Here is a 26,362-nt window from a genome sequence, read left to right on the forward strand (position 1 = left end):
ATACTGGGAACATAAGCAAATTAGCAAATTATGGTATGTTTAAATGAAAATAGTTTCCTGGCCAAGCACAATGAAGAAGGCTCGCAGCCATGTTGTTTCTTCATTAAACAAAATGACAAGCTAGCAATAAGTATCTCTTATATTATAGACAGATTTAATGACAAAGTAATCGCATGATAAATCTTGCAGCTGGGATGTTGTACGAGAAGAGAACTTTTTTTCTTTTTTTGGTATGTCAAACAAATGCATTCTGACTTTCACAGCAGGTATAAAACAAATTAATATTTTCACTGAAAACAATAAGGGGTTTTTTTGAAGCATAAGTATAATCTTTATTGTCATTGTACTTAAATACAACGAAAGATGCCTTTTAGGACCGTAGAGACAAAATAAAATCTGCACATTGCAATATCAGTTTAATTTTTTCATTTCTCTCCATCTTATGAAATAAGTAGCATTTCTCACCTGCTATGGTAGAAGAGGATTGGAAATAAAAGGAATTTTGGTCTGCTGTATCGTAGAAAGAAATGTTTTATTTTATAAGAATCTTTCACAGAAACACTATTTTGTTTCTAAAAGAAGCAGACAAAAAGAGAGCAGTGCAATATTATCTGTGATCAGAGAAAATAGGTAATAAGATAGCATTCAATAGGAAGAAGTTATGGAAACACCATTGTGGCAATAGTTTGTATGCTGGCACTGTTCTGTGGTATGATTGATAGATGGTAGTCAGTGGTGGGTTTCAAATTTTTTTAGATCCTATTCTGTAGGTGTGGCCTGTTTTGTGGGAGGGGCTGGCTGGCCGTGTGACCAGGTGGGAGTGGCTTGGTAGCCATGTGACTGGGTGGGGGGGGGCAACTTGTAAAATGTGGTGAAACTCACTTAACAACGCTCTTGCTTAGCAAACAAAATGTTGGCTCAGAATCTCTGGCATTTGAAGCATGCAAGTCTTAAAGCTGTCAAGTTACAAGACCCTTGCACCCCTCACCCTTTAGAAAAAAAACCAGGGGTGTTCAAACTTGACAGCTTTAAGACTTGTGGACTTCAACTCCCAGAATTCCTCCTCTTGCTCTTCATCTTGATGATGTGCAGATGGGCGGGGGGAGGGAGCTGGAACTGGTTCTAACGGCACTGTAGATTTGTGGAACCTCTTCTATAGAAGAGGTTAGAACTGGCAGGAACCCACCCCTGATGGTAGCACACAAATGACTTCAAGTGGTCTTGTAAAGGACCAGATCTGATTAGTAGTTGGTTTGGGAGGTCACTTGAAAATCCTAGGTTATAGAGTAGTGTTCTGTCCCCCCTCCTTCACTCGTTCAAAGACGACAGGCAAACAGACTTAAAAGGAAAAAACTTTATCAGCCTCGGCTCATGCTGGCTGCGAGCCCAAAAATAAACATAAAAAAGTCTCTGGCAAGAAGATAACAGAATGCAAAAACAAAGATCTCTTACAAAGCAAATCACTTATCCAAGTGTCTCTCACAAACAAACCACGACTGATGATCAATGAACCATGCACGAATGACAAACGTTGACTTCTGCAACCAGGGCGTCTGGCACCATCAGTCTTTTTATCTCCAGAAGACCACACTAACGAGCCCCAGCTGCATTGTTATTCCTGCATCCCGACTCAACTCACAGCAAACTTCTGCTGAGTCACAACAGAGTAGATATTGGGATATTGAAAAATAGATCTAGAAAATGGCCATGGCAAACTTTGTCCAAAATGTTGCCAAGAAACTGTAGACACGTGGGTAGTCACCAGAAGACTTTTCTTCACGAATCTGTAATTTAATATTTATGAAATCGTTGTTGCCTCTGGACGCAAAGACCCTGTATTGTTGAGCCACCTGGATTTGTCTGCTCATGGCAGCCAACAGTATTCTGAACAACTTGAGGCATTGGATGGATAAGTCAGCTTGCCATTTTAATTATCTCAGAATTCACTGTATATAGGTAGTTTTCGATTTATGACCATAATGTAGCCTGCCCACCACAATCCTCAGTCAGGATACTTGTAAATTGAGCCACCGATGTGACCAACTCAATGTTACAACCTTTTTTTTGCAGTGACTGGTAAGCAAACATGACAGTTGTAAAGTGATCACCATGGTTGATAAGTAAACCAAGTGTTTACTATAGGCCAGGTGTTGTGGCCCAGCAGGAGCCGTTGGAGCTGCCACCAGACTCCGATAGCAAGGGGCCCTATGAGTCGACTCTGGAGGATGTGGAGGACCGTGGACTGGGTTCCGACTACAAGCAGGGCACAGAGAGGCTGGTTGGCACCAGAGCCTTGGACCAGTGGGGGGGAGACAAGGGAGAGTGAGCCCGACGCCAGCAGTGAGTTGTTCCTGGATGCCCGGCACTGAAGAGCTAATAGGCATCAGGAACAATTATGCAGTTACAGGAGGTAATTGCACTCAGCTGGTGGTCATTAGGCTCCTCTCCAGACTATAAAAGGACTGCTTGTGCACACGCCCCTCTTGCAGAAGTCAACGCAGGAATCAATGTCGGAGAACATTATGGTGAGCTTGGCAGGCTGGATTGCTGCCAAGCCTTATCTGTGTTTATTGCTGCCCAAGCTTGTCTGTGCTGGTTTGCTGCCAAAGACCTGTCTGTCTGTTAATTAAATGATGTAACTTATTTTGGCTCAGAGTGTGTGTTGGTGTGGGGCGAGGGGGGTTCAGAACAGCCAGGGGTGTCAAACTGGTGGCTTGCAGGCCGGATGCATCACATGCATGCCATGCCGGCCCAAGCTCCGTGAAGGGGAAAAACGTGATAAGTTACATAACGGCAACATGATGCTGTGAGTTTGACAGCCGTCATATAAGGCATTTTTTGCCCCAAACCAGAAGAAAATGCTGGCTTTTGGCAAGATGCTCACCAAACGCAGTCACAAGATTGTGGGAAACTTCAAATAGCATTAAATGTGGGCCAGTTGCTGAGCTCCTGGGGTCAGAACTTCATATTTGTGTCTCAATTGCCCTTAGGAAAGTCTGTTGTGACTTTGAACAACGGCTAATTCATTTGATGATTTTTGAGCCAGTATTTACATATCTATTTTCCATTATTGTAACTTTGGCTTAAATGACACCTGGAAAGCATTCATTATTTTAGAACTACATTCCATTGGCCACGTTTTATATGGGATTTCTAAATTCCCAAATGTATGTCTATATTAGCAGTAGGCACATTTATTATTATTATTTATTTCTGACACCTAAATGTGTAGAATTTATTCTTATGAACCGAAAGTGGTTGTTCAGCACTGACATGTTAAGTATGACAATAATCCAAGTAATTGTCACTCATTCACTTAACTGGCGACATCTTTACTTCCTGAGAGAACTAATTAGAGTACAGTGTTACTATCTTTTAATTGCAAAAAGGGGTTGCTTTTTCTTTCAGTTTTGTCGCGTGCCACTATTCTTCACAGCTCACAAACCTTAAAAAATCTTTCAGAAAATGGTACTCTACTGCCACCTTCTTTGTCCCTAATTTTTTTTTTTCCTATCTGTCTGGCAGAATCCTAATATTCAAATGTAATTTACCCAATTACAAGAGCTTCTATCATTTGCCACTTAATTTGTGTGTGCTTTAAAAATTAAGCCTTTGCAATTTCCAAACACGAAATTATTTACTCTGCGTATCAGATTATTATGTGGATCAAACCTCAATCAATTGCTGGATAATCTGACCAAATGTGCATTTCATACCAAGGCAGCACATTTATAATAAATAAAGGATCAGAATGGTTTTTTTTTTTTTTAATAGATTAATGTAGAATAGATAATTGGATGAAAGCACATGAAAGTAACATGGATCAGAAATAGATCATGTTGTATATTCCTCATTTAACCTCATGCTGATTACCATTTATGGAAACAGTGATTCACTCAGGTCTAGACTAATTAATGTTCATCTCCCATATTGCCACGTATACTTAGGTAAGGAGAGGTGGAGGAAAAAGAATAATGGAGTTCAAAGAAAGAAAATGAGAACTGTTTATTCCTTTCCTCCTGCATCTTAATCAGTCTGCGTTGGGAAAAGGAACAAAATTGGTTCTTCTTTATGAATACATATGTTTTCTAAACATTTCAGAGTTTACCGAGCATATCTATTTATTTTTTAAATTTATTTGCTGCCTACCTCACCGTGAGGCTACTCATGGTGGCTTATAACAATAAAAATGCAAGAAATGAAAAGAAGTGTAAACATGGTAGCAGTAAAGTAATGGAACAATAGGATAAAAAAAATGAAAAAGAAAACAATGAACAACAGTGGTATGATAGCAATAGCAATAGCAGTTAGACTTATATACCGCTTCATAGGGCTTTCAGCCCTCTCTAAGTGGTTTACAGAGTCAGCATATTATTCCCAAAAGTCTGGGTCCTCATTTTACCCACCTTGGAAGACTAGAAGGCTGAGTCAACCTTGAGCTGGTGAGATTTGAACTGCCGAACTGCAGCTAGCAGTCAGCTGAAGTAGCCTGCACTCTAACCACTGTGCCACCTCGGTGCTGTGCCTAAGCGGTGGTAAGCCGCTTAGAGGGGGCTGTAAAATCATTGTGAAGCGGTATATAAGTCTAAGTGCTATTGCTATACTTGCTGTTCCCAGACAAGATGTAAGAATATATGGAGCAGGACTGAGGCTCCATATAAGCATTTTTCTTCCTGACAGCTGCACCCCCTAATGAATACAGGATAAAAACCAATCCCTTTTACTCTGGGATTATTAATAGCAATAGCAGTTAGACTTATATACAGCTTCATAGGGCTTTCAGCCCTCTCTAAGCAGTTTACAGAGTCAGCATATCGCCCCCAACAATCTGGGTTCTCATTTTACCCACCTCGGAAGGATGGAAGGCTGAGTCAACCCTGAGCTGGTGAGATTTGAACCGCTGAACTGCAGATAACAGTCAGCTGAAGTGGCTGCAGTGCTGCACTCTAACCACTGCGCCACCTCGGCTCTTCAATGAGAATAAAGGATGTTCAACCAACCATAAAGGTGTTCCAACCAATAAAAGATATTCAACCAACTTCACAAACTTGACTGGGGGGGATGGCAGGGAGTGAGACAATAACTCCTGAAAAAAGTTGGATCAAAGTCCAGACTCTGAGGAGGGGGCACTCCAGAGGTGGGTTCCTACCAGTTTGCACCTATTCGGTAGAACCGGTTCGTCAAATCTACCAAACTGGTTAGAAGAGGTTCCACCAGTGGACCTGGAAAGCAGGCCACACCTACAGAAGAGGTTCCAAAAATTTTTGAAACCCACCACTGGGGCACTCCAGCACCACTTTCAAGCCTTCCCTCAAGAGGCTGACACTACAGAATGGACCCAAACATAGCTTATCTCTGGCTGCTTTTAAAATCCAGGAGGAGTTGCAGTGTCCAAGCTGCAAGCACAGAAAATTCTTTCCACTTCTTCAGGAGTCACCAGAATAATAACTCTCTCCTCCTCCTTGCCAAGATACAGACCTTATTATAAGACAGATTTAATCTCAGTGGTCATGACATTAACAGAATCCTCTAGAAGACTGCTCACGGCTGCTTCAAAGGTTTTCCTGGCTGTCTCCGCGTGTACAATCGGGCCCAGGTCCTTTAGTTTTCTGGGAGTCCCAGAGTAATTGGGCGAAACAGCTGCTTTAATGCTTTAAGCAGGAGTGCTTCGCTTGTGCTAATGTCCTTTGCAACACATTCCTTTAAGTATTGCTGTGTAAGAACAAGCCCTTACGTTTTCACATCAGAAATAAAGAAAATGACAGTGGTATATCCAAGATAGGGCAGTGAGTTTTATAACTGAAGAGGGAATTTAAATTGAATCTCTGCTGCTCATGTCCAGTTCTTTAGCTAGTGCTCGCAGAGCCGAGGTGGCGCAGTGGTTAGAGTGCAGTACTGCAGGCTACTTCAGCTGACTGCTAGTTCGGCAGTTCGGCTGTTCAAATCTCACCGGCTCAGGGTTGACTCAGCCTTCCATCCTTCCGAGGAGGGTAAAATGAGGACCCAGATTGTTGGGGGCAATATGCTGACTCTGTGAACTGCTTAGAGAGGGCTGAAAGCCCTATGAAGCGGTATATAAGTCTAACTGCTATTGCTATTGCTATCTTTTGCACTTTTTCTTTGTTATATTTTATTTTGAATGCATTTTTAATAATACAAATAAATTTCTGAACTGCCCAAATAAAAGAAGCATATCCACATTGGACTTAGTTCTTCCATGTAAAGGGCATTATTTTGTCCAATAAACCGTAAGAGTTCACTGTCTATATTTATTTCACTAGAACTCGTATTTTAAGAGCCGGGCAATTTTAACAGCCCTCTAACTTACCGCATATTTCCTCCCTCCTGTTAAGAGGTCCACAATTTGGAGACAATAAGGAAAATGACATGGAACAGTTCTAGCAATCATAAAGATGTTGGTTTCACTTTCTTTAGAAAAGAAGAAAAAGAGAACTCGATTAAAAACAATCAGTGGATCAAGGCATGGAAGAGACTGCAAGTGCACGATTAAACTGCATAGGTTAAGTTTTCTTTGCATCATTAGTGTATATCTAAGCCACTGGGTTCTAGCTAATTCAATAAGGCTTCAGCTCAGTGGTGGGTTTCAAAAATTGTTGGAACCTACTCTGTGGGTGTGGCTTCCTTTGTGGGAGTGGCTTGCCACCCATGTGACCGGATGGGAGTGGCTTGCTGCCCATGTGACCGGATGGGAGTGGCTTGCCGCCCATGTGACCGGATATGAAATTATGAATTAGTACTTAGGTCGGTCCAAGTAGCTATTCAGAAACTCTGGCATTGAAGCATGCAAGTCTTAAAGCTGTCAAGTTACAAGATCCTTGCCAGTGGTGGGTTTCAAAAATTTTTGGAACCTCTTCTGTAGGTGTGGCCTGCTTTCCGGGTCCACTGGTGGAACCTCTTCTAACCGGTTTGGTAGATTTGACGAACCGGTTCTACCGAATAGGTGAGAACTGGTAGGAACCCACCTCTGCTTCAGCTGCCCCAATTTCTTCATGTCAAAAGTGTGCAGTGAGCTCACTCCCTGAAAAGACAGTGCGTTTTGATTCACAGGGAAGATTTTAGTTGCTAGTGAGCATATTCAGGATTTGCAAACCAGTTTAATAGAATCAAAGTTGATCTTGTGTTACTCTTTTTTTTTTCTCAGAGAAGGAAATAGTAGTACATCACAATTCCTCTACTGTTCTTTCCATGTCCCCCTCTTTTTTTCCCCAATGGAATCCTATTATTCTCAGCTTCCTTCAACTTTCTGCTCTGCTCTGGGAAATGTGATAACGCAGGCAGCCCCCACTGAAATCTTCTGGTGTGAGACCCCCAAATACAAAACACTGTATGTATCAGTATGGAGGACTTTCCCCCCTGCCTTTGTATTTCTTTTGCTCAAGGAATTTGCTGAGTTCTTTAAAAAAATTTGTGGGAAAAACTAGCCAACTATAGACGTAAAATGTGTATTCTCACTTTCCTACAAAAAAATAAAACATATTGACACACTTGAGTGTGTGTGCATTTGTGGGTGTCTATAGATGTACGGATTTTAGCTTTGTGCACTCCCTTCTCTGTTGCTCTCTTCCCCCTCCCTATCTTAAAATACGAACACTGGCATTTTTCTTCAAAAAGACACATTTCTGGGAACTAAATCTGAAGGGCAAGGGCAAATTTTTAAAGAACTCTTTATGTTCTGATTCATAGCTGAGTTTGCTTTTAATTATGCTCTGTTCACAGAGGCGACAGTCTTTCACAGTTGCAGAAGAATATAGGGCCATTTTCATGGTGGTCTTTAGAGCATATATATATATATGCTGGTCTTGTTGTATTCGGGTCTTTTCCCGTGTAAGATTGAGATTGTCTTGGCAACATTTCAGCGAGGTCACACAGGCTGGTGTTTACAGCTTCGTGCTTCTGCACCAGCCTGAAGATGGCGAATGGGACCTCGCCGAAATATTACATGGGAAAAATCTCAAACTTACATGGGAAAAGACCTGAATACAACAAGACCAGGATACCTACACCCGTGAAAATCTACGAAAAGAAACAAACAAACACATACATACATACATACATACATACATACATACATACATACACACACATATTTGTTGTAAGCACGAAGCCGGAGGCACCAGCCTGAAGATGGTGAGTGGGACCTCATTGAAACGTCACCAAGATATTCTCAATCTTACACGGAAAAAGACCCGAATATGCCAAGACCTGCAGATAGATAGAGATATAGATATAGATATAGATATAGATATAGATATAGATATAGATATAGATATAGATATAGATATAGATATAGATATAGATATAGATATAGATATAGATATAGATATAGATATAGATATAGATATAGATATAGATATAGATATAGATATAGATATAGATATAGATATAGATATAGATATAGATATAGATATAGATAGATAGAGATAGAGATAGAGATAGAGATAGATAGAGATAGAGATAGAGATAGAGATAGAGATAGAGATAGAGATAGAGATAGAGATAGATAGAGATAGAGATAGAGATAGATGATATAGATATATTCGTAGATTTTCATGGGTGTAGGTAAGCTTGTCTTGTTGTATTCAGGTCTTTTCCTGTTTAAGATTGAGACTGTGTGTGTGTGTGTGTTTGTGTGTATTTATTTATTGTGTCACAACCCCTGGTATGCCCAAATATGGGAGGGAGCATACTGCTTCCTTTCTCTGTCTATTGGTTAACCTCAAGAGACCATCCAGACAGAAAGTCAATATTTTTAATGTTGCCTTTTTGTTATTTTATTTATTTGTTATTTTGTTATTTATCAGCACAAATGCAACACAAATATATATATATATATATATATATATATATATATATATATATATATATATATATATGTGTGTGTGTGTGTGTGTGTGTGTGTGTGTGTGTGTGTGTGTGTGTGTGTGTGTATGTATATGTAAATGTATATGCATATGCATATGTATATGTATATGTATGAATGTGTGTCTGTGTGTGTGTGTGTGTGTGTGTGTGTATATATATATATATATATAACCCAATATCAGCACAAATAAAAAAAAACAAATATAACAAAGGCAACAGTAAAAATATTTGGTTTCTGTCGTGATGGACTCTTGTGACGAGCCGATTGACAGATGATGGAAGCAGTTAGCTTCCTCCCATAATTGGGGCTTACCAGGGGTTGTAAAAATCTAATAGATACCTTTCACCCTGGCTTCGCTGATAACGGATAAGAGCCTGTGTCCTAATGGCTAAGATTTCTGCCTAGTATGTAATATAGCCCAGGTTCAAATCCCAGTAAGGGTATGGCTAGCTGATGAGAGCTAAATAGCTTGAAATAGATCTATACTAGTCTCCCTTTATTTATTTATCAGCACAAATAAAACACACACACACACGCATGCACGCACGCACGCGCACACACACACACACACACACACACAGAACCTGATATAATTGGAATACTTAGCATTTATATGCTACTTTAGTAATGTCCAAAGACTTCCGGTCTCTGAACATAGTGGGTGAAATTGGGATATATTATGTCAGAAGGCTTTAAAACAGTCACTTAAAATAGGTTGGTATTTTCACCCTCTTATTTCAGGTGAGCTATGAGCCCAGGAAGAATTGCCGAAAGCCTCCCAGGGGTTTTTATAACTGATTTCACTTGGGATTTTTTTTTTTTTTTTTAGTTTTCTCAGCCAAGTCTTTTTGTCACTTAACTCTCTAGCCTGGGTTGGATGAGAAATTCAAGCTAACTAATTCACACTTGCTGAACCTACAGGCAAAATTGGGATGTGTGAGCACGCAGAAATCCACACTTTTTCTGAATTTTGTAGTGTAGTCCACAACTTTAAAAAGCACAAAAGATTGGACACTGAAAAGAAACAGGCAAAAAAAGTGTTGTGGGGTGTGTGTGTGGGGATTTAGAGCTTCGGCTTAGATATTTCGTTTGGAGGCAACATGACTGAAACGGAATGAATCAACTTTCTTAATCATATTAGTGAATTGGATCAAACAATATAATTTATCTCGAGGCATCTTTTTTTAAAATAAATAAATAAATAAACTTTTGAATTAAATCAACTTGTTTTTCCAAATGCAACTGGAAATTTAGACGGTCAATTTTCCTGCTCCTAGAAAAATCCATAATTTTAGTTTAGCTAAAATTAGGCAGCAGTATTATCAAAAAAAGAATAAAAGCTAATCAAAGACCAGGGAAGGGATGCTGCTGATTTAACAACCGGTTTGGTGAGCATGCACTTTGCACAAGCATGCACACTTTGTGCACACAAACACCTAAAGCGCTTGCATGCAGCACTGAAAATGGAGCATTTAGAACAGTGTTTCTCAACCTTGGCAACTTGAAGATGTCCGGACTTCAACTCCCAGAATTCCCCAGCCAGCGTTTGCTGGCTGGGGAATTCTGGGAGTTGAAGTCCTGACATCTTCAAGTTGCCATGGTTGAGAAACACTGAATTAGAAGCTCAGCTACTATTGGGGCATGGATCCACATGGCTACTTCCTTGATAAGGTTATTGGTTTTATCATTCCCAGTGTTGTTAGGGGTTGAATCGTTTTCACTGTGGTGTTTGAACATTCTTGAGAGTGGAAAAGGATGAAAAAAATAAATAAACAATAAAACAGATTGGTTAGAAAGTCCATTAATGGTGTTCTCAATGCTGAGAAATACAGGCAGATACTTATCCATCATGTAATGCCAAGAATCTCTACAGAATTTTAGCTATACAATTTGGGATGAACCCTCTTTGAATGGTGTGGGAGGAGGAATGGATTTCCAAGGGGAAAAAAGTTACAGACTACAGGAACCATATGTGTTACTCAAGTGACTCTGTGGACACAGATAAACCTCCAAGTGCTTCAACAACCCTCTAAAAGGATGCAAATGACCAGCTGTCTGCAAGGAATATAAATCCTTCTACTCCTCACTATTCTGTCAGAGCTGAAGAAGCTTCTTGGATGAGAAGCGAAACACCTTCAAAGAAAAAAAACAAGAAAGTTCAGTTGCCTCCTGAAAAAAGCACCTTTGGGACACATCAGAGATTTATGTCTAAATATGGTATAAGCATCAAGGAGGGCAGTGGGTTTTGTTGCTATACAATCTTAGCAATAGCAATAGCAGTAGACTTATATACCGCTTCATAGGGCTTTCAGCCCTCTCTAAGCGGTTTACAGAGAGTCAGCATATTGCCCCCAACAATCTGGGTCCTCATTTTACCCACCTCGGAAGGATGGAAGGCTGAGTCAACCCTGAGCCGGTGAGATTTGAACCGCTGAACTGCTGATCTAGCAGTAGCCTGCAGTGCTGCATTTAACCACTGCGCCACCTTGGCTCAGCAATCCTAGGTTTCTTGAAATACAACAAGAAGAAGAGTTGCATTTACTGAACACCTTGTGCTGTCATTAGAATTGTGACTGGTTTTAGCTGTTGTACAAAATGAGGTTTTGTTGCTTCAAACTATTACTTTCAGCTTAGTGCAATGTGATTGCTTACAGATTTATTGTTCAATAAGCCGTTATTATGCAGATGATAACTTTGTACAATATGGATTCAGCCATTGTGCTATGAATAAGGTCCATTCTTCAATTCCATGAATTGAAGAGCTTAACGTGGAAATGTTTCAGCATACAATGTTTGCCTCAAGTACTCAGAATGGATCATACAAACAAAACTGAACCATTGTTAATAAGGGCACATGCTATGGGTTTTAAATACAAGTTTTAAAAATCTGGTATTTTTTTGAGAAAAACAGCTTTTAGTTCAAGAGATCTTGATCATTCTCATGTCTTCCCTATTTTGAGAAAAAAAATATTGGACATTGGTATATTAAATTTCTGTGCCTGAACCCTTCTAAATTTGACCTTTCAGTTTCTCATAGTCTTCGTTTGAACTGCAAGCGTATTTCAAGGCCAATATTCTGAATTATAGGTCCACATGTGCCAATACCCATCTCCCTACTTTAAAAGCTCAAGAGTTATACCTGTGTAATTTCATTTTTAAAAAGCCAGGTCCCTGTAGTGTAACAGAGGGCATACTTTCCCTTTCTGGATCTTTAACAGAGTTGATGAAATATGAGCTAGAAATAACACAGCTTGAGTTTCAGATTCCATGCTGAGTTTACATGCCTAGCATTTAGGGACAGGAAAATGTGCTTGGCAATTGAGGAAATGCACTCTAGAGATTTTCGGGATATAGTCAGTGCTGAATCTCATGTTATCAGTTTTACAGAAAGTACATTTTCTTTTTAAACCACCTCCCTTCTTAGGATATGGCACCCTTCTGCATTTCTCCTGAACTTGATTAACATTTTCATACAGCATATATAGGGTCAGATCCTCTGAGTTTCTGTTGTTAAAGCAGATATATGCTTTTTCAAGGAACTTGAAAGAGCGTTTATCACTTAATGATAGGCAAATCTCTCAAACATTTCAATATTTCTGCCATTTCCTAGTTGATCATGTATGTATGTATGTATGTATGTATGTATGTATGTATGTATGTAAGTAAGTAATATCTTCTAGTAATAATATCATATCAACATTAAACATCATTAATCTCATCATACACATACCGAGAGTTTTCATTTTATTTATATCTTTGTCTAAGCGTATTGTGTACTTATTTTTTAGCTTTCTTCATTTCCAATCTCGTTTTCCCCTCCAACCATTGGTAAAATACTTTCCAAATCATATAATATTCAGTTTGCTCTTTCTCCTTAATTGCTAATGTTAATCTGTTCATTTCTGCACATTCTAATATTTTCCTTATCACTTTCTCATCAATAGGAATCGCTACACTTTTCCAATGTTGTGCAACTACGATTCTAGCTGCAGTTAATACATAAACGATTAAATATACATTCTCTTTATTATACATTTCAGGTGGAATTCCTAGCAGAAATATTTCTGGCTTCAGCTCAATACGTAGTTGTATCATCTCTTCCAACCATGTCTTAATTTTTGTCCAATACTTCTTTGCCTCGCCACATGTCCACCATGTACGATAATAAGATCCAGGTATTTGGTGGCACTTCCAGCATTTAGCTGAGTTGTCTTTAAACATCTTTGCCAACCTCACCGATAGATGCCATCTATAAAACATCTTATACAAATTCTCTTTATATGCAGTTGACATTGTTAATTTGTAATTCCTATCCCACAATTTCTGCCATTTATCCAATTCTATCGTATAGCCAAAAAATTTCGCCCATGCTAGTTCATCTTATATATTTACTATTCCTATTCTGGGAATATTTCAATTTTAAAAAAAGCAAGAGATGAGCATGTTGTTGTTTTGTTTGGTGGCCTGAACAGCCTTCGTCATTTTAATCATTGGAGATGTACATAAGAGTTAGAAGTTTCCAAAGGTCAAAGAAGTGGCTGTCTTTTTAGCTTTGAATCAGAAGGGACCTTCCAGTTTCTTGCAGGTAGAATGCCAAGCTTGTCTGCCATTTCCCTTTCTTTGAAAAAAGTTTTGTAATTAACTAAAGGGCAGATCACACCACATTGATCCATAAATGGCCGTACGGAGTAAGTTCCTTTCTGCCTTTTTTCTCCCACCAACCCCAATTTCAGAGGAGCTTTCTGCTCCTTCATATTTAAAATGTAACAATCAACATCCCAGAACTATTAAAACTTTTAATTCATTGATGATGAAATGAAAATCTAAGCACTGCTACAATGACCCTCCCCCCCCCATTTGAGCTGTATTACAAATACATGTCTACAGAAAGAGGGTGTTTTTTTCAGGGCATGTAATATATACTGGTTAAGTATTGGCCAATTTTGTATTGAAGGCAGCATATGAAATCTGAATTACTATATATAATGCTAGCAGCATTTGTTATCCGTTAGTAAGATAGCCTTGACATTGTATGTGTGTGTGTGTGTGTCTGTCTGTCTGTCTGTGTGTGTATGTGTATACGTATATGTATATACTAGTATGTGTACTGGTCTCTTGTGACGAGCCGATAGACAGAGAATGGAAGCAGTGAGCTTCCTCCCATATTTGGGCATACCAGGGGTTGTGACACTAAAATACATACCTACTTCCCTGGCTCAGCTGATAAGGAGGAGGAACTTGTGGCTTAGTGGTTAACACATCTGCTAATAATACAAGAAGGAAATTTAAATTTAATTGAGGAATTAAAAGAGTAGGGAGATACCTGATAAGTAAGGTGGACAAGATCAAAACCTTCAAAACAACAGCAGATTAATGGGATGTCCATAGAAAAGCTACAAATTGTTCCTGTAAATCAGTTGAGATGTCAAATATTTGTTCATGTAGTCCCTGGAAGCTAAGCTTGATTCGTTGATGACTATGTAATTGTAAGCCTTGTGAGGTAGTTGAGATAAGAGGCAGAAATACTAGCTCTAAATTTGTTGTACTCTTATATTAACCTAACCTTGACAGTCTGAATATACATTACAGCTCTCCCCTCTTTGGAGAAACTAGGGAAGGTCCATTCTGAGACATTTGCCACACATCCCAGACCTTCTGTGGGTTCAGCTGCTGCCTGTCACTGGGTTTAGTCTGCAGCTCTCCCTTCAGTCTGCCAAGGTCATTCCCACATACCATTACAGTAATTAACTAATTCTCATTTGCTTTTCTTCTTCCCATATTGCTCACCAAATTCTAGACGTAATTCTTAGGTTGGGATGATCTGTGGCTGATTCAGCGTTCAGGAGTGTCACTTACACAAAGATCTTTACACTTCAAGATTGGCTGGAGCTCAACATTCTTCTTTTGACAAACTTGGGTACTGCTTACTCTCCATTATATCCCAATCAAAACGTAATTAAACTGAATTGACACCTCACACTTTTCACTTTTGTGATAGCAATCTAAAACTTGCATCCAGACAGCAATTAATATGCCAGTGCATCTTTAAGGTGAGACTGAGCCGTAACTCCTCTTTAGTGATAGCAATCTAAAATGTGTATATAGACAGCAATTAATATGTTTGAATGTTTGAATGTTTGAATGTTTATTTCATTTGTATGCTGCCCTTTTCCCCCGAAAGGGGGGACTCAGGGCGGCTCACAACTCAAACTAGGGAAGGGGGATACAGACAAATTAACAACAACACAAAACAATACATAATTTAAAAACACGCAACAATCATACCATTCGAGATAGGGGCAACGGTTCTTTAGCCCCAGGCCTGTCGGAACAGCCAGGTTTTAAGCGCTTTGCGGAAGGCCTGGAGGGTGGTGAGGGTGCGAATCTCCACGGGGAGTTCATTCCAGAGGGTCGGAGCAGCCACAGAGAAGGCTCTCCTCCGGGTAGTAGCCAGTCGACACTGGCCGGCGGATGGAATTCGGAGGATTCGGACTTACATTCCAATATATAAGTTCATCTTTATTTTATTTATTTATATTTCACATTTCTAAACCTTTATAGCGAAACCGTGCAGTAATCCATTCTAAATTATGCACATCGCTTCATCTTTCATTGTATCATTTCTCTCTTTACAGCTGTCACCCTGCTGTTGACTCAAACGTGTCCACAAAACTCGCCAAGTATTTCTACTTCAGAGTGTATGATGCCTTTTTTGAACTTGGAAGAGGACAATGGTATTCCTGGGATTTTTGGTCCAGTGTGCTGCTAATCTCTTTCCTTTGGTTCGTCCGTCTGTATCTGCATTATTTTAGTCAATGGATCTTACTCCGTGTTTTCACAGTTCCTGTCACAAAGTAAGCATGGAGCATGACTCTGTAGTTGTAAACTGTACAAAGTCTAAGAAGAAAATTTACATATCATTTGAATCAATTTAAGAGTACAAGTCAAGGGATTCACTTAAACCATGTTGGCTTCCATCTCACTAACTGGTATTGTCAGTGCTGAGACACGGGATGGGAACTTCTGGAGGACACAGTTATGATGCTTTGTGATTGCCAATGTAAATTAGTAACAACGTGCACATTGACGGGCATCTCACTCCATATCCATTCTTCTCAGACTACAAAAGAGGAGATTGGAAATTATTGGAATAACTTTAAAACTATAAACTTCTGAAACTGTTCCGTCATTCAGAAAGCATTTCATTTGGAATTTGATTGTTTCTGTCATTTCATAGGGCCAAAGCTTCCATGGATGAAGGGATTTATTTGCACAAAAGGATTTTTTTTAAAAAAAACAACAACGTATCTTTTTATAATACTGCATCTTTATTGTTGATGGTTGTGACTTTTATTGTACTACACCATGTTCTATGTTTTGAACATTCAATTCACCATTTATGGCAGAGGTGGGTTCCTACCAGTTCGCACCAGTTCGGTAGAACCGGTTCGTCAAATCTACTGAACCGGTTAGAAGAGGTTCCACCAATGGTCCTGGAAAGCAGGCCACACCTACAGGAGAGGTTCCAAATTTTTTTGAAACCCACCACTGATAGACAGACAGAGAGACAGACAGACACACACACACACACAGACAGACTCACACAGAGAGAGAAAGAGAAAGAGAAAGAAAGGAAGAAATAAAGAAAGAAAGAAAGAAAGAAAGAAAGAAAGAAAGAAAGAAAAAAGTAAAAAAAAGTGAGAGAGAGATGAAAAAAAAAGTAACAGAGAGACAAAAGGAAGGAGAGAGAGAGAGAGAGAGAATACATGGCGGGCAAGCCACTCCCACCAAGTCACATGGCGGGCAAGCCACTCCCACAAAGGAGGCCACACCCACAGAGTAGGTTCGAAATTTTTTTGAAACCCACCACTGATTTATGCATAATTATGCACATATAAGCACAAAGCATTTTCATTTTCATTATCATCATCATCATCATCATCATCATCATCATCATCATCATCATCATCATCATATCCTAGTAGAGTAGCAGTTCTAATCGGAACATCTTTGCATGTTTAATGCATAAAATAAATCATGAAGGGATTGGTTTAATGTGCTTGTAACAAGGATCATCATCTTGTTTCTTGAATCTTTGCCCTATCTCTTTTATTCAGATTCCAATTCTACCTTTATACTGTGGATTTGTGCTACCAGAATTCTTTGGTACATGCCAGCGAAGAGATGGCTATGGTTGTGGTGGGACCTTTGACCTTGAACACAGTGATGCTTCTTTTGATTCTGATGAGATGGGGCTGTCAACTGTTGTTTCACTCCTTCCCCTTTTACTTGTCAAAGCTGATCATGGCTTGGGGATTTTGGACAGTACTACACCCTTTGGCAGTGTTTGTGGTGGATGCATTCCTGGGGGTAAGTCACTTAAAATAACTTCAATATAGAAGTTTGTTTTATTCAATGAATCACCAAATAATATGAAATCCTACCTCTGCTGACAGCAGGCCAAGTCAAAATAATTAAATAAATTGGTAGAGATTCATTATGCTCAGTGAATATGAAGTGAATACAGATAAAATGATATTTTAACGCAGGATAAAAATGATTGCAGCAGTCCTAAAAGCAATGAAATAGTTTAGGGAACCAAATAATATTTAAAAATAAAATAAAACATAACATTCAAGGATGGTAAAACTTCTCTCTTTCCAATCACAGCCTAAGATGTGTGGATAACATATTTATGTGTGTTTATTATAAGGGATTTTATCTTTAGCATTTCATCCAGCAATGTATGGTTGATTGTACCATGTTTTCTTCTCTTTTGGGGAAAGAGAATATTCATGGATACTGGATTACTTTATTTATAAATTACATTTCAGGTGCATCACCTGAAATTTTTTTAAAAAATCAGGTAGAGAATGGCACTTGTGGCTTTCTGGATACAGTTGAACTGTAGCTATTATTAGTCTAACCAGAATGATTAGTAGTAAAAGACACTGGAGATTCTACTTTATTAAATCCAATGGTTAAATCCTAATTTTATTCACTTGCTCATTCACCCAGTCTCCTTATAATTGTGCATTTAATGTATCCAAGAAGGTTTGCATTTTTATGTTGCTTCTGACTATGCTGATTACCAGAGTGGACATCAAGCTATTCTCCACAAAGTGATGTACCCACAAACACGGAAAGACCATCCTAAACATCATCCTTGCCAGGGATGCTGAGATTAATCTTCAATTTTTTTATGTCCTAGTACCTTATTGATCCTATAGAATTTCGTTCTCATGCATATGAAACAAAATACAATGACTTTGCCTCAGATATTACTTGAATCTAGAGTGTTGTAAGTATAGTGGTGGGTTTCAAAACTTGTTCGAACCTACTCTGTGGGTGCGGCCTCCTTTGTGGGAGTGGCTTGCTGCCCATGTGACCAGGTGGGAGTGGCTTGCCGCCCATGTGACCGGATATGAAGATGCCGACGACACTTGTCAGAACCACCTTAAATTACCTCACACACAGCACTGGCATGCATAAGAATATGATGTAAACTTGTTTTTTAAAAGGCATCTTTGGTTTGCGTTAAAACAACTTCAACACACGCAATGTTCTGATTGCACCACAAACGCAGTAGTCATCCTTACCTTTCACAGAGGCACTGAGTTTTATAAATAGGAGCATGATAGTGTAGAATAATCATATCCAAGGACCAGTGGTGGGTTTCAAAAAAGTTTGGAACCTCTTCTGTAGGTGTGGCCTGCTTTCCGGGTCCACTGGTGGAACCTCTTCTAACCGGTTTGGTAGATTTGACGAACTGGTTCTACTGAATAGGTGCGAACTGGTAGGAACCCACCTCTGTGTAAGTACAACCTTATCAGGATCTGAATAAGTGCCAAGTATGTTGCTAGGGCTGCAGCCAAGGAAACCTATTATCAATTCCTAAAGCCCTTTTTAATGCTATTTTTTTAGGCTATCTGGAAACCCCCAGCTAAATTTCCCTTTTAGCAAATTATAGTAATAAACCCACAGAAAAGCAAAATTGCAGTTAAATGTTTTGCTTAACATTAATTTGTGTGTAATTCATTCAACAAAATAATAATACATGTTTTATGGAAATTAGTTAATGAGTTCTTAAATGAACATTGTTTCAAAAGATAAACACAAACTATAATTTACAAGGATGCAGATGTCAACTTATTGACTGACAAATTAGAAGATGATTAGGGAAAAAGTGGTGAACAAAGAGGAGAAAGCCAGGTATATAACAGCAAAGCAGCAAATGTAGATCCTTTCTTAAACATGTCAAGTCCTTGATGATGATCACCAGGCTTCAAGTTAACATCTTTTGAAATCAAGTCATCTGGTTGTTGCTTATCCACAATGGTTGACTCCATCTTAGAATTGATCCAAGAAAGTTACATAACTAGTTCTTAGGTGTAGCTCTCCATACATCTGCATAACCATCAAATCCATCTTATGTATTTCTCATTTCTTTCTTTCTTTCTCATAAGTTCTATACGTTTTCAGCCATTACCAAGATGTTCTGAATTTATATTACCCCATATCTTGGGCTCCCTCAAAACAAATAATACAAGGCAGCAAAGGACAAAAGACCAGGCCTATGTGAATGTAAGTTAAGAATGGTATCAATCAATCAATGTTGCTATAAAGTCTACCTTCTTTCACAGAATTTCTATCAAATCTAATCATTGGCAACATCTGGTGAGCTGCAGATCAACCATTGTTTTGGGGTCCCAGTGTTTAAATCTGAGCTAGCAAAATTATTTGCAAGGAGAAGACCACTCTTAGAAGATGCTTCATTATTTGCTTTACTTGTAAAGTGGTATGTGTGATGGGCTTATAACAGTGGTGGGTTTCAAAAATTGTTCGAACCTACTCTGTGGGTGTGGCCTCCTTTGTGGGAGTGGCTTGCCACCCCTGTGACTGGATGGGAGTGGCTTGCCGCCCATGTGACCAGATATGAAGATGCCGACGACACTTGTCAGAACCACCTTAAATTACCTCACACACAGCACTGGCATGCATAAGAATAGGATGTAAACTTGTTTTTTAAAAGGCATCTTTGGTTTGTGTTAAAACAACTTCAACACACGCAATGTTCTGATTGCCCCACAAACGCAGTAGTCATCCTTACCTTTCACAGAGGCACTGAGTTTTATAAATAGGAGCATGATAGTGTAGAATAATCATATCCAAGGACCAGTGGTGGGTTTCAAATTTTTTTTAACTTTTGTAATATGTGGTTGTTGTTTTTTTAATGTTGTACTCCGCCCTGAGTCCTTGAGAGAAAGGCGGCATATAAATCCAATAAACAACAAACAACAACAACAACACTGACATTTTTTCAGATTAATTTGAACAAATGATGGCTATACATTTTTAAATTGTGGCTGATGTCAGGAGATCAGCTTTGCCTTACAGATACCATATTTACTTTTTTGTTATATTAAACAAAAGATTGGTAAATGTTTTTCAAAGATCTACAATTTGAAGGACCCAAACCACTTCTCATTTGATTAATTGGAAAAGTTCTGAATAAAACATTTTGCTGTCCTGTGACAAACTTGCCAATATTCTCTATCAAAAATTATTCTCACAAGGAACACATTTCACTGAATATCATGAAGAGAGACACATTCTATTTTGAAATGAAACTGAATCCTTTACATATGTTTTCCATATTTGTATTAGCAATTTTGTTTCCCCGCCTTTGGCATTCTTTCAGCTGCTATTTTAGATTACTTGCCAATCAATTTATTTCAGATCAAGCATTTTAAAGTATTATGTTGTGGTAATATGACATGAACTATTCTAATGATCTAATCTCTTTTAAATTTTAAGTGGACTTAGTCCTTATGAAAGCAGACAGAGTGATAGACTTGGAAAATAGGACCCCCTCTGGACTCATTTTTTATTATTAAAGGAAATGATATAGCTCACCTGACGGTGGTATTTTAGAAAAGAAACGTATAAAGAATATGGGTATAAAGTGAAGTTTTGCCCTGTAAATATTTGAAATCTTTCTAGATCATAAATAATTGTAAGTTGATTCATTTTTGATTGTAGAAATATGTCTAATATTTCTATGCTTTATTAAATACATACTGCTTTGACAATATTAATAACCTTTGATTTTGATCCTTGGATTTCTTGCATAGCTGTCCCCTTCTAGTTTGATATCAAATATTTTATTTGTTGCCTGGAGTATATAGTATATTTTTACATTCGATGTTCATTGGTTATGATAATAACAAACCTATAAGATTAGGTGGCAACTTTGAATTTTTTAAAAATAAATAAATTTATCACCGCTATGCGGGAATTCAAAGTAAAGATGAGATGAGAATAAAAGCTACGAAGAATCAGTGACTGAGAACTGAGCCTGACAGTTCCCTTCTACCTTGACAAGCTTTCTAATGGGAACTTAGAAAGATTTAGTGGTAGGGAAAAATAGAGAAGGAAAGTGCCTCGATAGGTTTGCATTTTCATTGGGAGAATTGCAATAGTTACTTGTGATTGTCTAACCTCCATTTTGCTGGAGGCAACCATGCTTCCCTTTTCATCTTGGAATGGCTATATATCATTCGGAGTGAAGTTTCAAGAATAATCTCTGTTTGTATGTGGTGGGAGTCGTGAATCAGGACAGAGGAACACCAGGTATCAAGACACTGGTAATGGTCACACAACTATCCTGTTTCCCTGAAAATAAGCCTTCCCCTAAAATATTTAAACACATTTGCAATAGCAATAGCAATAGCAGTTAGACTTATATATCGCTTCATAGGGCTTTCAGCCCTCTCTAAGCGGTTTACAGAGTCAGCATATCGCCCCCAACAACAATCCGGGTCCTCATTTCACCCACCTCGGAAGGATGGAAGGCTGAGTCAACCCTGAGCCGGTGAGATTTGAACCGCTGAACTGCAGAACTGCAGTCAGCTGAAGTAGCCTGCAGTGCTGCATTTAACCACTGCGCCACCTCGGCAGCCTGTTCCCGCCATTTCCTGGGGGAAGGGGGGAACATGCCCCGTGTGTCTCACATGTACCTGCCATCCACATGGAATGGCTTCATGGAGGCCCCTCCCACAAACTCTAGCTACCGCATCCCTTCTCTTAGTGGCGGTCGCAAAAAGAGCGGCAAGGATTGCCTTTGCCCAGAAATGGAAAAAGAAATTAATTCCAAGCGAAGATGAAATAATAAGAAAGGTTATGGATTGTGCTGAAATGGACAAACTAACTAAAGAAATCCAGGGAAAAGAAGAATCAGAATTCTACCAGATATGGGATAAATGGTATAGGTGGATGGAGGAAAGAAACAAGAATCAATGAAGGAATATAACAAAACTCAAAAAATAATAGTTATGAGTAAAATAAGTTAAGAACGGTGAAATCCAAATGAAATACAATAGAAGGGGAAATAATATAAGGTGAGCGGTATCGATTGATAATTGCTATTAGAAAGAACAGGAAGCTCCTGTTCGTATTGTATTGTGTAAATGTGGTGTACGTCTAATTTTGTGTGTGTGTGTATTTTACATGTTCGTTAATAAAAATCTTTTAAAAAAAGAGCGTCAGGTGCAGTATTGCTAAGGCTGGCAAGAGTGTGCTAGAAACAGAGACAGAACTTCTGGCCCACTCTGGATCGAGCTCCCCGCAGAGATTCGTACCCTCACCTCTCTCCAGGCCTTCCGAAAAGCCGTTAAAACCTGGCTGTGTCGGCAGGCCTGGGGTCGATGAGTTCCCTTCCCCTCTCGAATCGTGTGGCTGTTGGTTGTTTTAAATACCCTGTACTTTTTGTTGTAGTTCTTGTGTTTCCCTTCCCTTCCTTTGGGTTTGTGCGCCGCCCTGAGTCCCGCTGGGAATACAGCGGCTTATAAATAAAATGAACCTCGAACCTCGAACCTCGATCAGCTGATCTACAGGCCACGGGCTGAGGATAAGGGGCTTCCTGCACCTCAAAAATAAGACCTCCCCCAAAATAAGGCCAAGCACTTATTTTGTGGGGTCAACACAGTAGATCTATTGAAAGAGCTGAATATACCAAAGAACATATTAGACTGGATAGGAATTAGCTTGGATTGCTATTTTTGTGTTTAACAGCTGTCTGTAAAACCTTTCTGTTTGATTAATTTTGGGCTTAATGTATTAGGTAAGTCCAGAAAATGGGTGGGTTGGTTTGATAACCAGGTTAAATGCAGACACTAAAGAATTCACCCTTTCATGATAATGCAAAGTTCACATTAGTAGTGATTTAATGAATACAGTTTTCTTTTTCAAGTGAAACCACTACAACGTTGTCAGTTTTTTTCTTATTAATATGCAGAGAAAGTTACAAGCTTTGTTTAGTTTTTCTTTAAATATAATGTGTGACATAACCCTCACACGCCTATTACTCATAACATACCAAGTCTGTAAGAAAACTATAGAGCAATTCCACTTGGTTTCCTGTTTTAAAAATGTAAGACTGAAGTTTGCATTTGAGCTTTTCTTTGCATAATTTAATAAAGTTTAAATTAAAGCAAGAGAATACTGTTTTAATTCTAAAACTTTTAACCCATCAATATTAATCCACAGCTCTGAATAGAAACATTGCTATGGATTAGGCATGGGATTGATCCGGTTCTGGGGTTAAATATACTTATTATGGTTTCTAATTTGTAAGGAAATTTTCTTCAGTGACCTAATCCTTTAATAGCTCCCCCCCTTTACCACATTTCTTTAAGCTTCACCCTTGCAAATTCCTCATTACTGTAAATAAGTGATGTCCTCCATTTCTTCTCATATCTTTACTTGAAACCTTGGGTTCTGCTGCCTGTTTAAGGATTCATAGCTTGACACGAGATTCTTTTTAGCTACAACTCGTATTCTTGAAAGTCAACTTTCAAAAAGTAGTTTTCTTAAGCTGGATAGTTTACTGTTGTGGCCCAGCAGGAGCCGTTGGAGCTGCCACTAGACTCCGAATGTTGAATGTTGAATGTTTATTTTATTTATATGCTGCCCTTTTCCCCCGAAGGGGACTCAGGGTGGCTCACAACTCAAACCAGGGAAGGGGGGATACAGACAAAATTAAAAACGACACAAAACAATGCATAATTTAAAACACACGACAGTGAGGGGCCCTATGAGTCGGCTTTGGAGGATGTACAGGACCCCGGACAGGGCTCTGACTCTGAGTGGGGTGCAGAGGGGCTGGTTGGCCACCAGGAGGCGCCTGAGCCTTGGACCAGTGGGGAGGAGACAAGGGAGTGTGATCCGGATTTCAGCAGTGGGGAGGAGCCAAGGGAGTTGTTCCTAGATGCCTGGCACCGGAGAGCTAATAGGCGTAAAGAACTGTTACGCAGTTACAGGAGGTAATTGCACTCAGTTGGTGGTAATTAGGCTCCTCTCCAGACTATAAAAGGAATGCTTGTGCACACGCCCCTTTTGCAGGAGTCAACGCATTTACGAAAGTTGGAGAACACTATTGTGAGCTTGGCAGGCTGGATTGCTGCCAAGGCTTGTCTGTGCTGGATTGCTGCCAAGGCTTATCTGTGCTGGTTTGCTGCCATGGACCTGTCTGTCTGTGAACAAATCCTGTAAAGTATCTTTGGCTCGGAGTGCTTTGGTGTGGGCTGACAGGGGTGGGTGGGGTCAGAACAGCTTACTTATTTTATTATCTCAGCTGTGCTGCTCAGGAACTCATGTCTGGCCTTTCAACTAAGTAAGCCACAACCATCCACATAAATGCATTGTAGTGAAGATAGATGCCCCCCCCATCCTGTTTGTGTTGGAGGCATTATTTAAGGCACTTCTGGGTTCAAAGGATTAGCCGGTGACATCACAGTTGCCCATGGGGGCTCCTTTCATATTCCTGTCAAGGAGCTGGAGCTAATGATAGGAGTTCACCCAGCCACGAATCAGTACTAGGTCTCAAATGCGGGTTTGCTAATCTCCAACCTAGTATCCTAGCCACGAGATAGATTTCTGATTGACGTACTGTCAGCATTCCAAGTATCATGTAGAATTAAATCAGAGTCCAAGGCAAAATGATCCTTAAAGTTCCAATTTAATAAAGCAGACATCTTAGCACATCTGTGTTAATCCCAATTCTGGAAATGACATCAGAATCCCACCCAGTTAAAAGTTCATGATCTTGTCCCTACACCCACAATCCATCACATGGTCCAATCTTCTTCTTCCACGCTGGCATCCACACCCAGCTGCTTCCGGTCAGGTGTAAGAGTGCGGAGACAAAAGATGACCTTGGCTTCTAGAAAAGAATGAAAACAATACATTCCACAATCCTACTCCTGTCTATTCCCCCCTCCCATCGACTATACTAATGAAACAGCATATTGAAATAAGAGAAAGTGTGGCAGGCCAAAATTCTAAAAGGAATATAATTGCAGGACTGTCACGTACATTTTAATGTCACTCAGATATTGACATAATATAAAGATTCATATATACACAAAGAAGGACAAAAAAATTTTTTTACAATAGTTTTACAGAGCTGTGAAGACAAGCTTACCAATTGTCGTTCCCTCACTTCCCTGTCCCCTCAAGGTGAAAGGATAAAGGGAAAAAGTTGGCTCTAATTAAAGGAATAAATCTGGCCAGGTATGAAAAATAATTGTATTATGCCCTGAGTCTTGAACCTGAAATATGCCTGGCGTTCCCAAGATGGGAAGCTGGGTTGTATAGTGAAAAATACTATACATTTTATCCACCGGATCAAATTGTCCCTACGATTAGCTTCCATTACAGTGTTGGGAGTACTTAAGATTAAATTGCCCTAAAGTCAATGAGATTGGGACTTATTTTAAAATAAAGTGCGGAGTGAAGACGCACATCAGAGAAAGCTGATTTATCCCCATGATGCCAAAATAACTAGGTTTATAGGTTTATTGCATTTATATGCCGCCCTATTCCCGGAGGGACGCAGGGCGGTTAACAAACCCAGGGGAGGGAGTAATACAGACAAGGGAAAGAAACAAATGAACAAAATACAGAGAAAATTAAAACCATCAACAGTCACACAATTCGAGTGGGGAAGGGAACTCGTCAACGCCAGGCCTGTCGGAACATCCAGGTTTTAACGGCCTTACGGAAAGCCTGAAGGGAGGTGAGGGGGATCTCTACAGGGAGCTCGTTCCTAAGGGCCGGATCAGCCACAGAGAAGGCCCTCCTCCGGGTGGTCGCCAATCGGCACGGGCCGGTAGATGGAATTCGGAGGAGGCCTAGTCTGTGGGATCTAATGGGTCTTTGGGAGGTGATTGGCAGCAGGCGGTCTCTCAAGTACCCAGGTCCAATACCAACTGACCACAATTGCGTTCCCCTCATATGACATCAGAAGTGTACCAGTTTAAAGAAGAGTAAATAAACAAAACAACAAAAAAAGAGGAAAGTAAAACGGTGAAAAAAATTGCCTTTCATCGACAGTCTTTAATGAAGCCTTATTTGGGGAGCTACCACCAGACCTGGTGTAGCAATATTTTGCACGTGGCACGACAAAACCGCGCTCCA

General features: G+C 39.5%; 1 protein-coding gene across 1 annotated transcript in view; it reads left to right on the forward strand.

The window, feature by feature from the left end:
- LOC148049272 (uncharacterized) overlaps positions 1-26,362 on the forward strand; it is a 199,200-nt gene that overhangs the window by 125,292 nt on the left and 47,546 nt on the right. The window contains exons 12-13 of the mRNA XM_087703590.1: positions 15,520-15,738; positions 17,002-17,254. Coding sequence (XP_087559716.1) covers positions 15,520-15,738; positions 17,002-17,254 — 472 coding nt within the window. The remainder of the gene's footprint in view (positions 1-15,519; positions 15,739-17,001; positions 17,255-26,362) is intronic.

Source organism: Thamnophis sirtalis, unplaced genomic scaffold (genome assembly GCF_051295495.1).
Source record: "Thamnophis sirtalis isolate CommonGarterSnake01/CBP01778 unplaced genomic scaffold, rThaSir2_p1.2 scaffold_2, whole genome shotgun sequence".
Classification (NCBI taxonomy): Eukaryota; Metazoa; Chordata; class Lepidosauria; order Squamata; family Natricidae; genus Thamnophis; species Thamnophis sirtalis.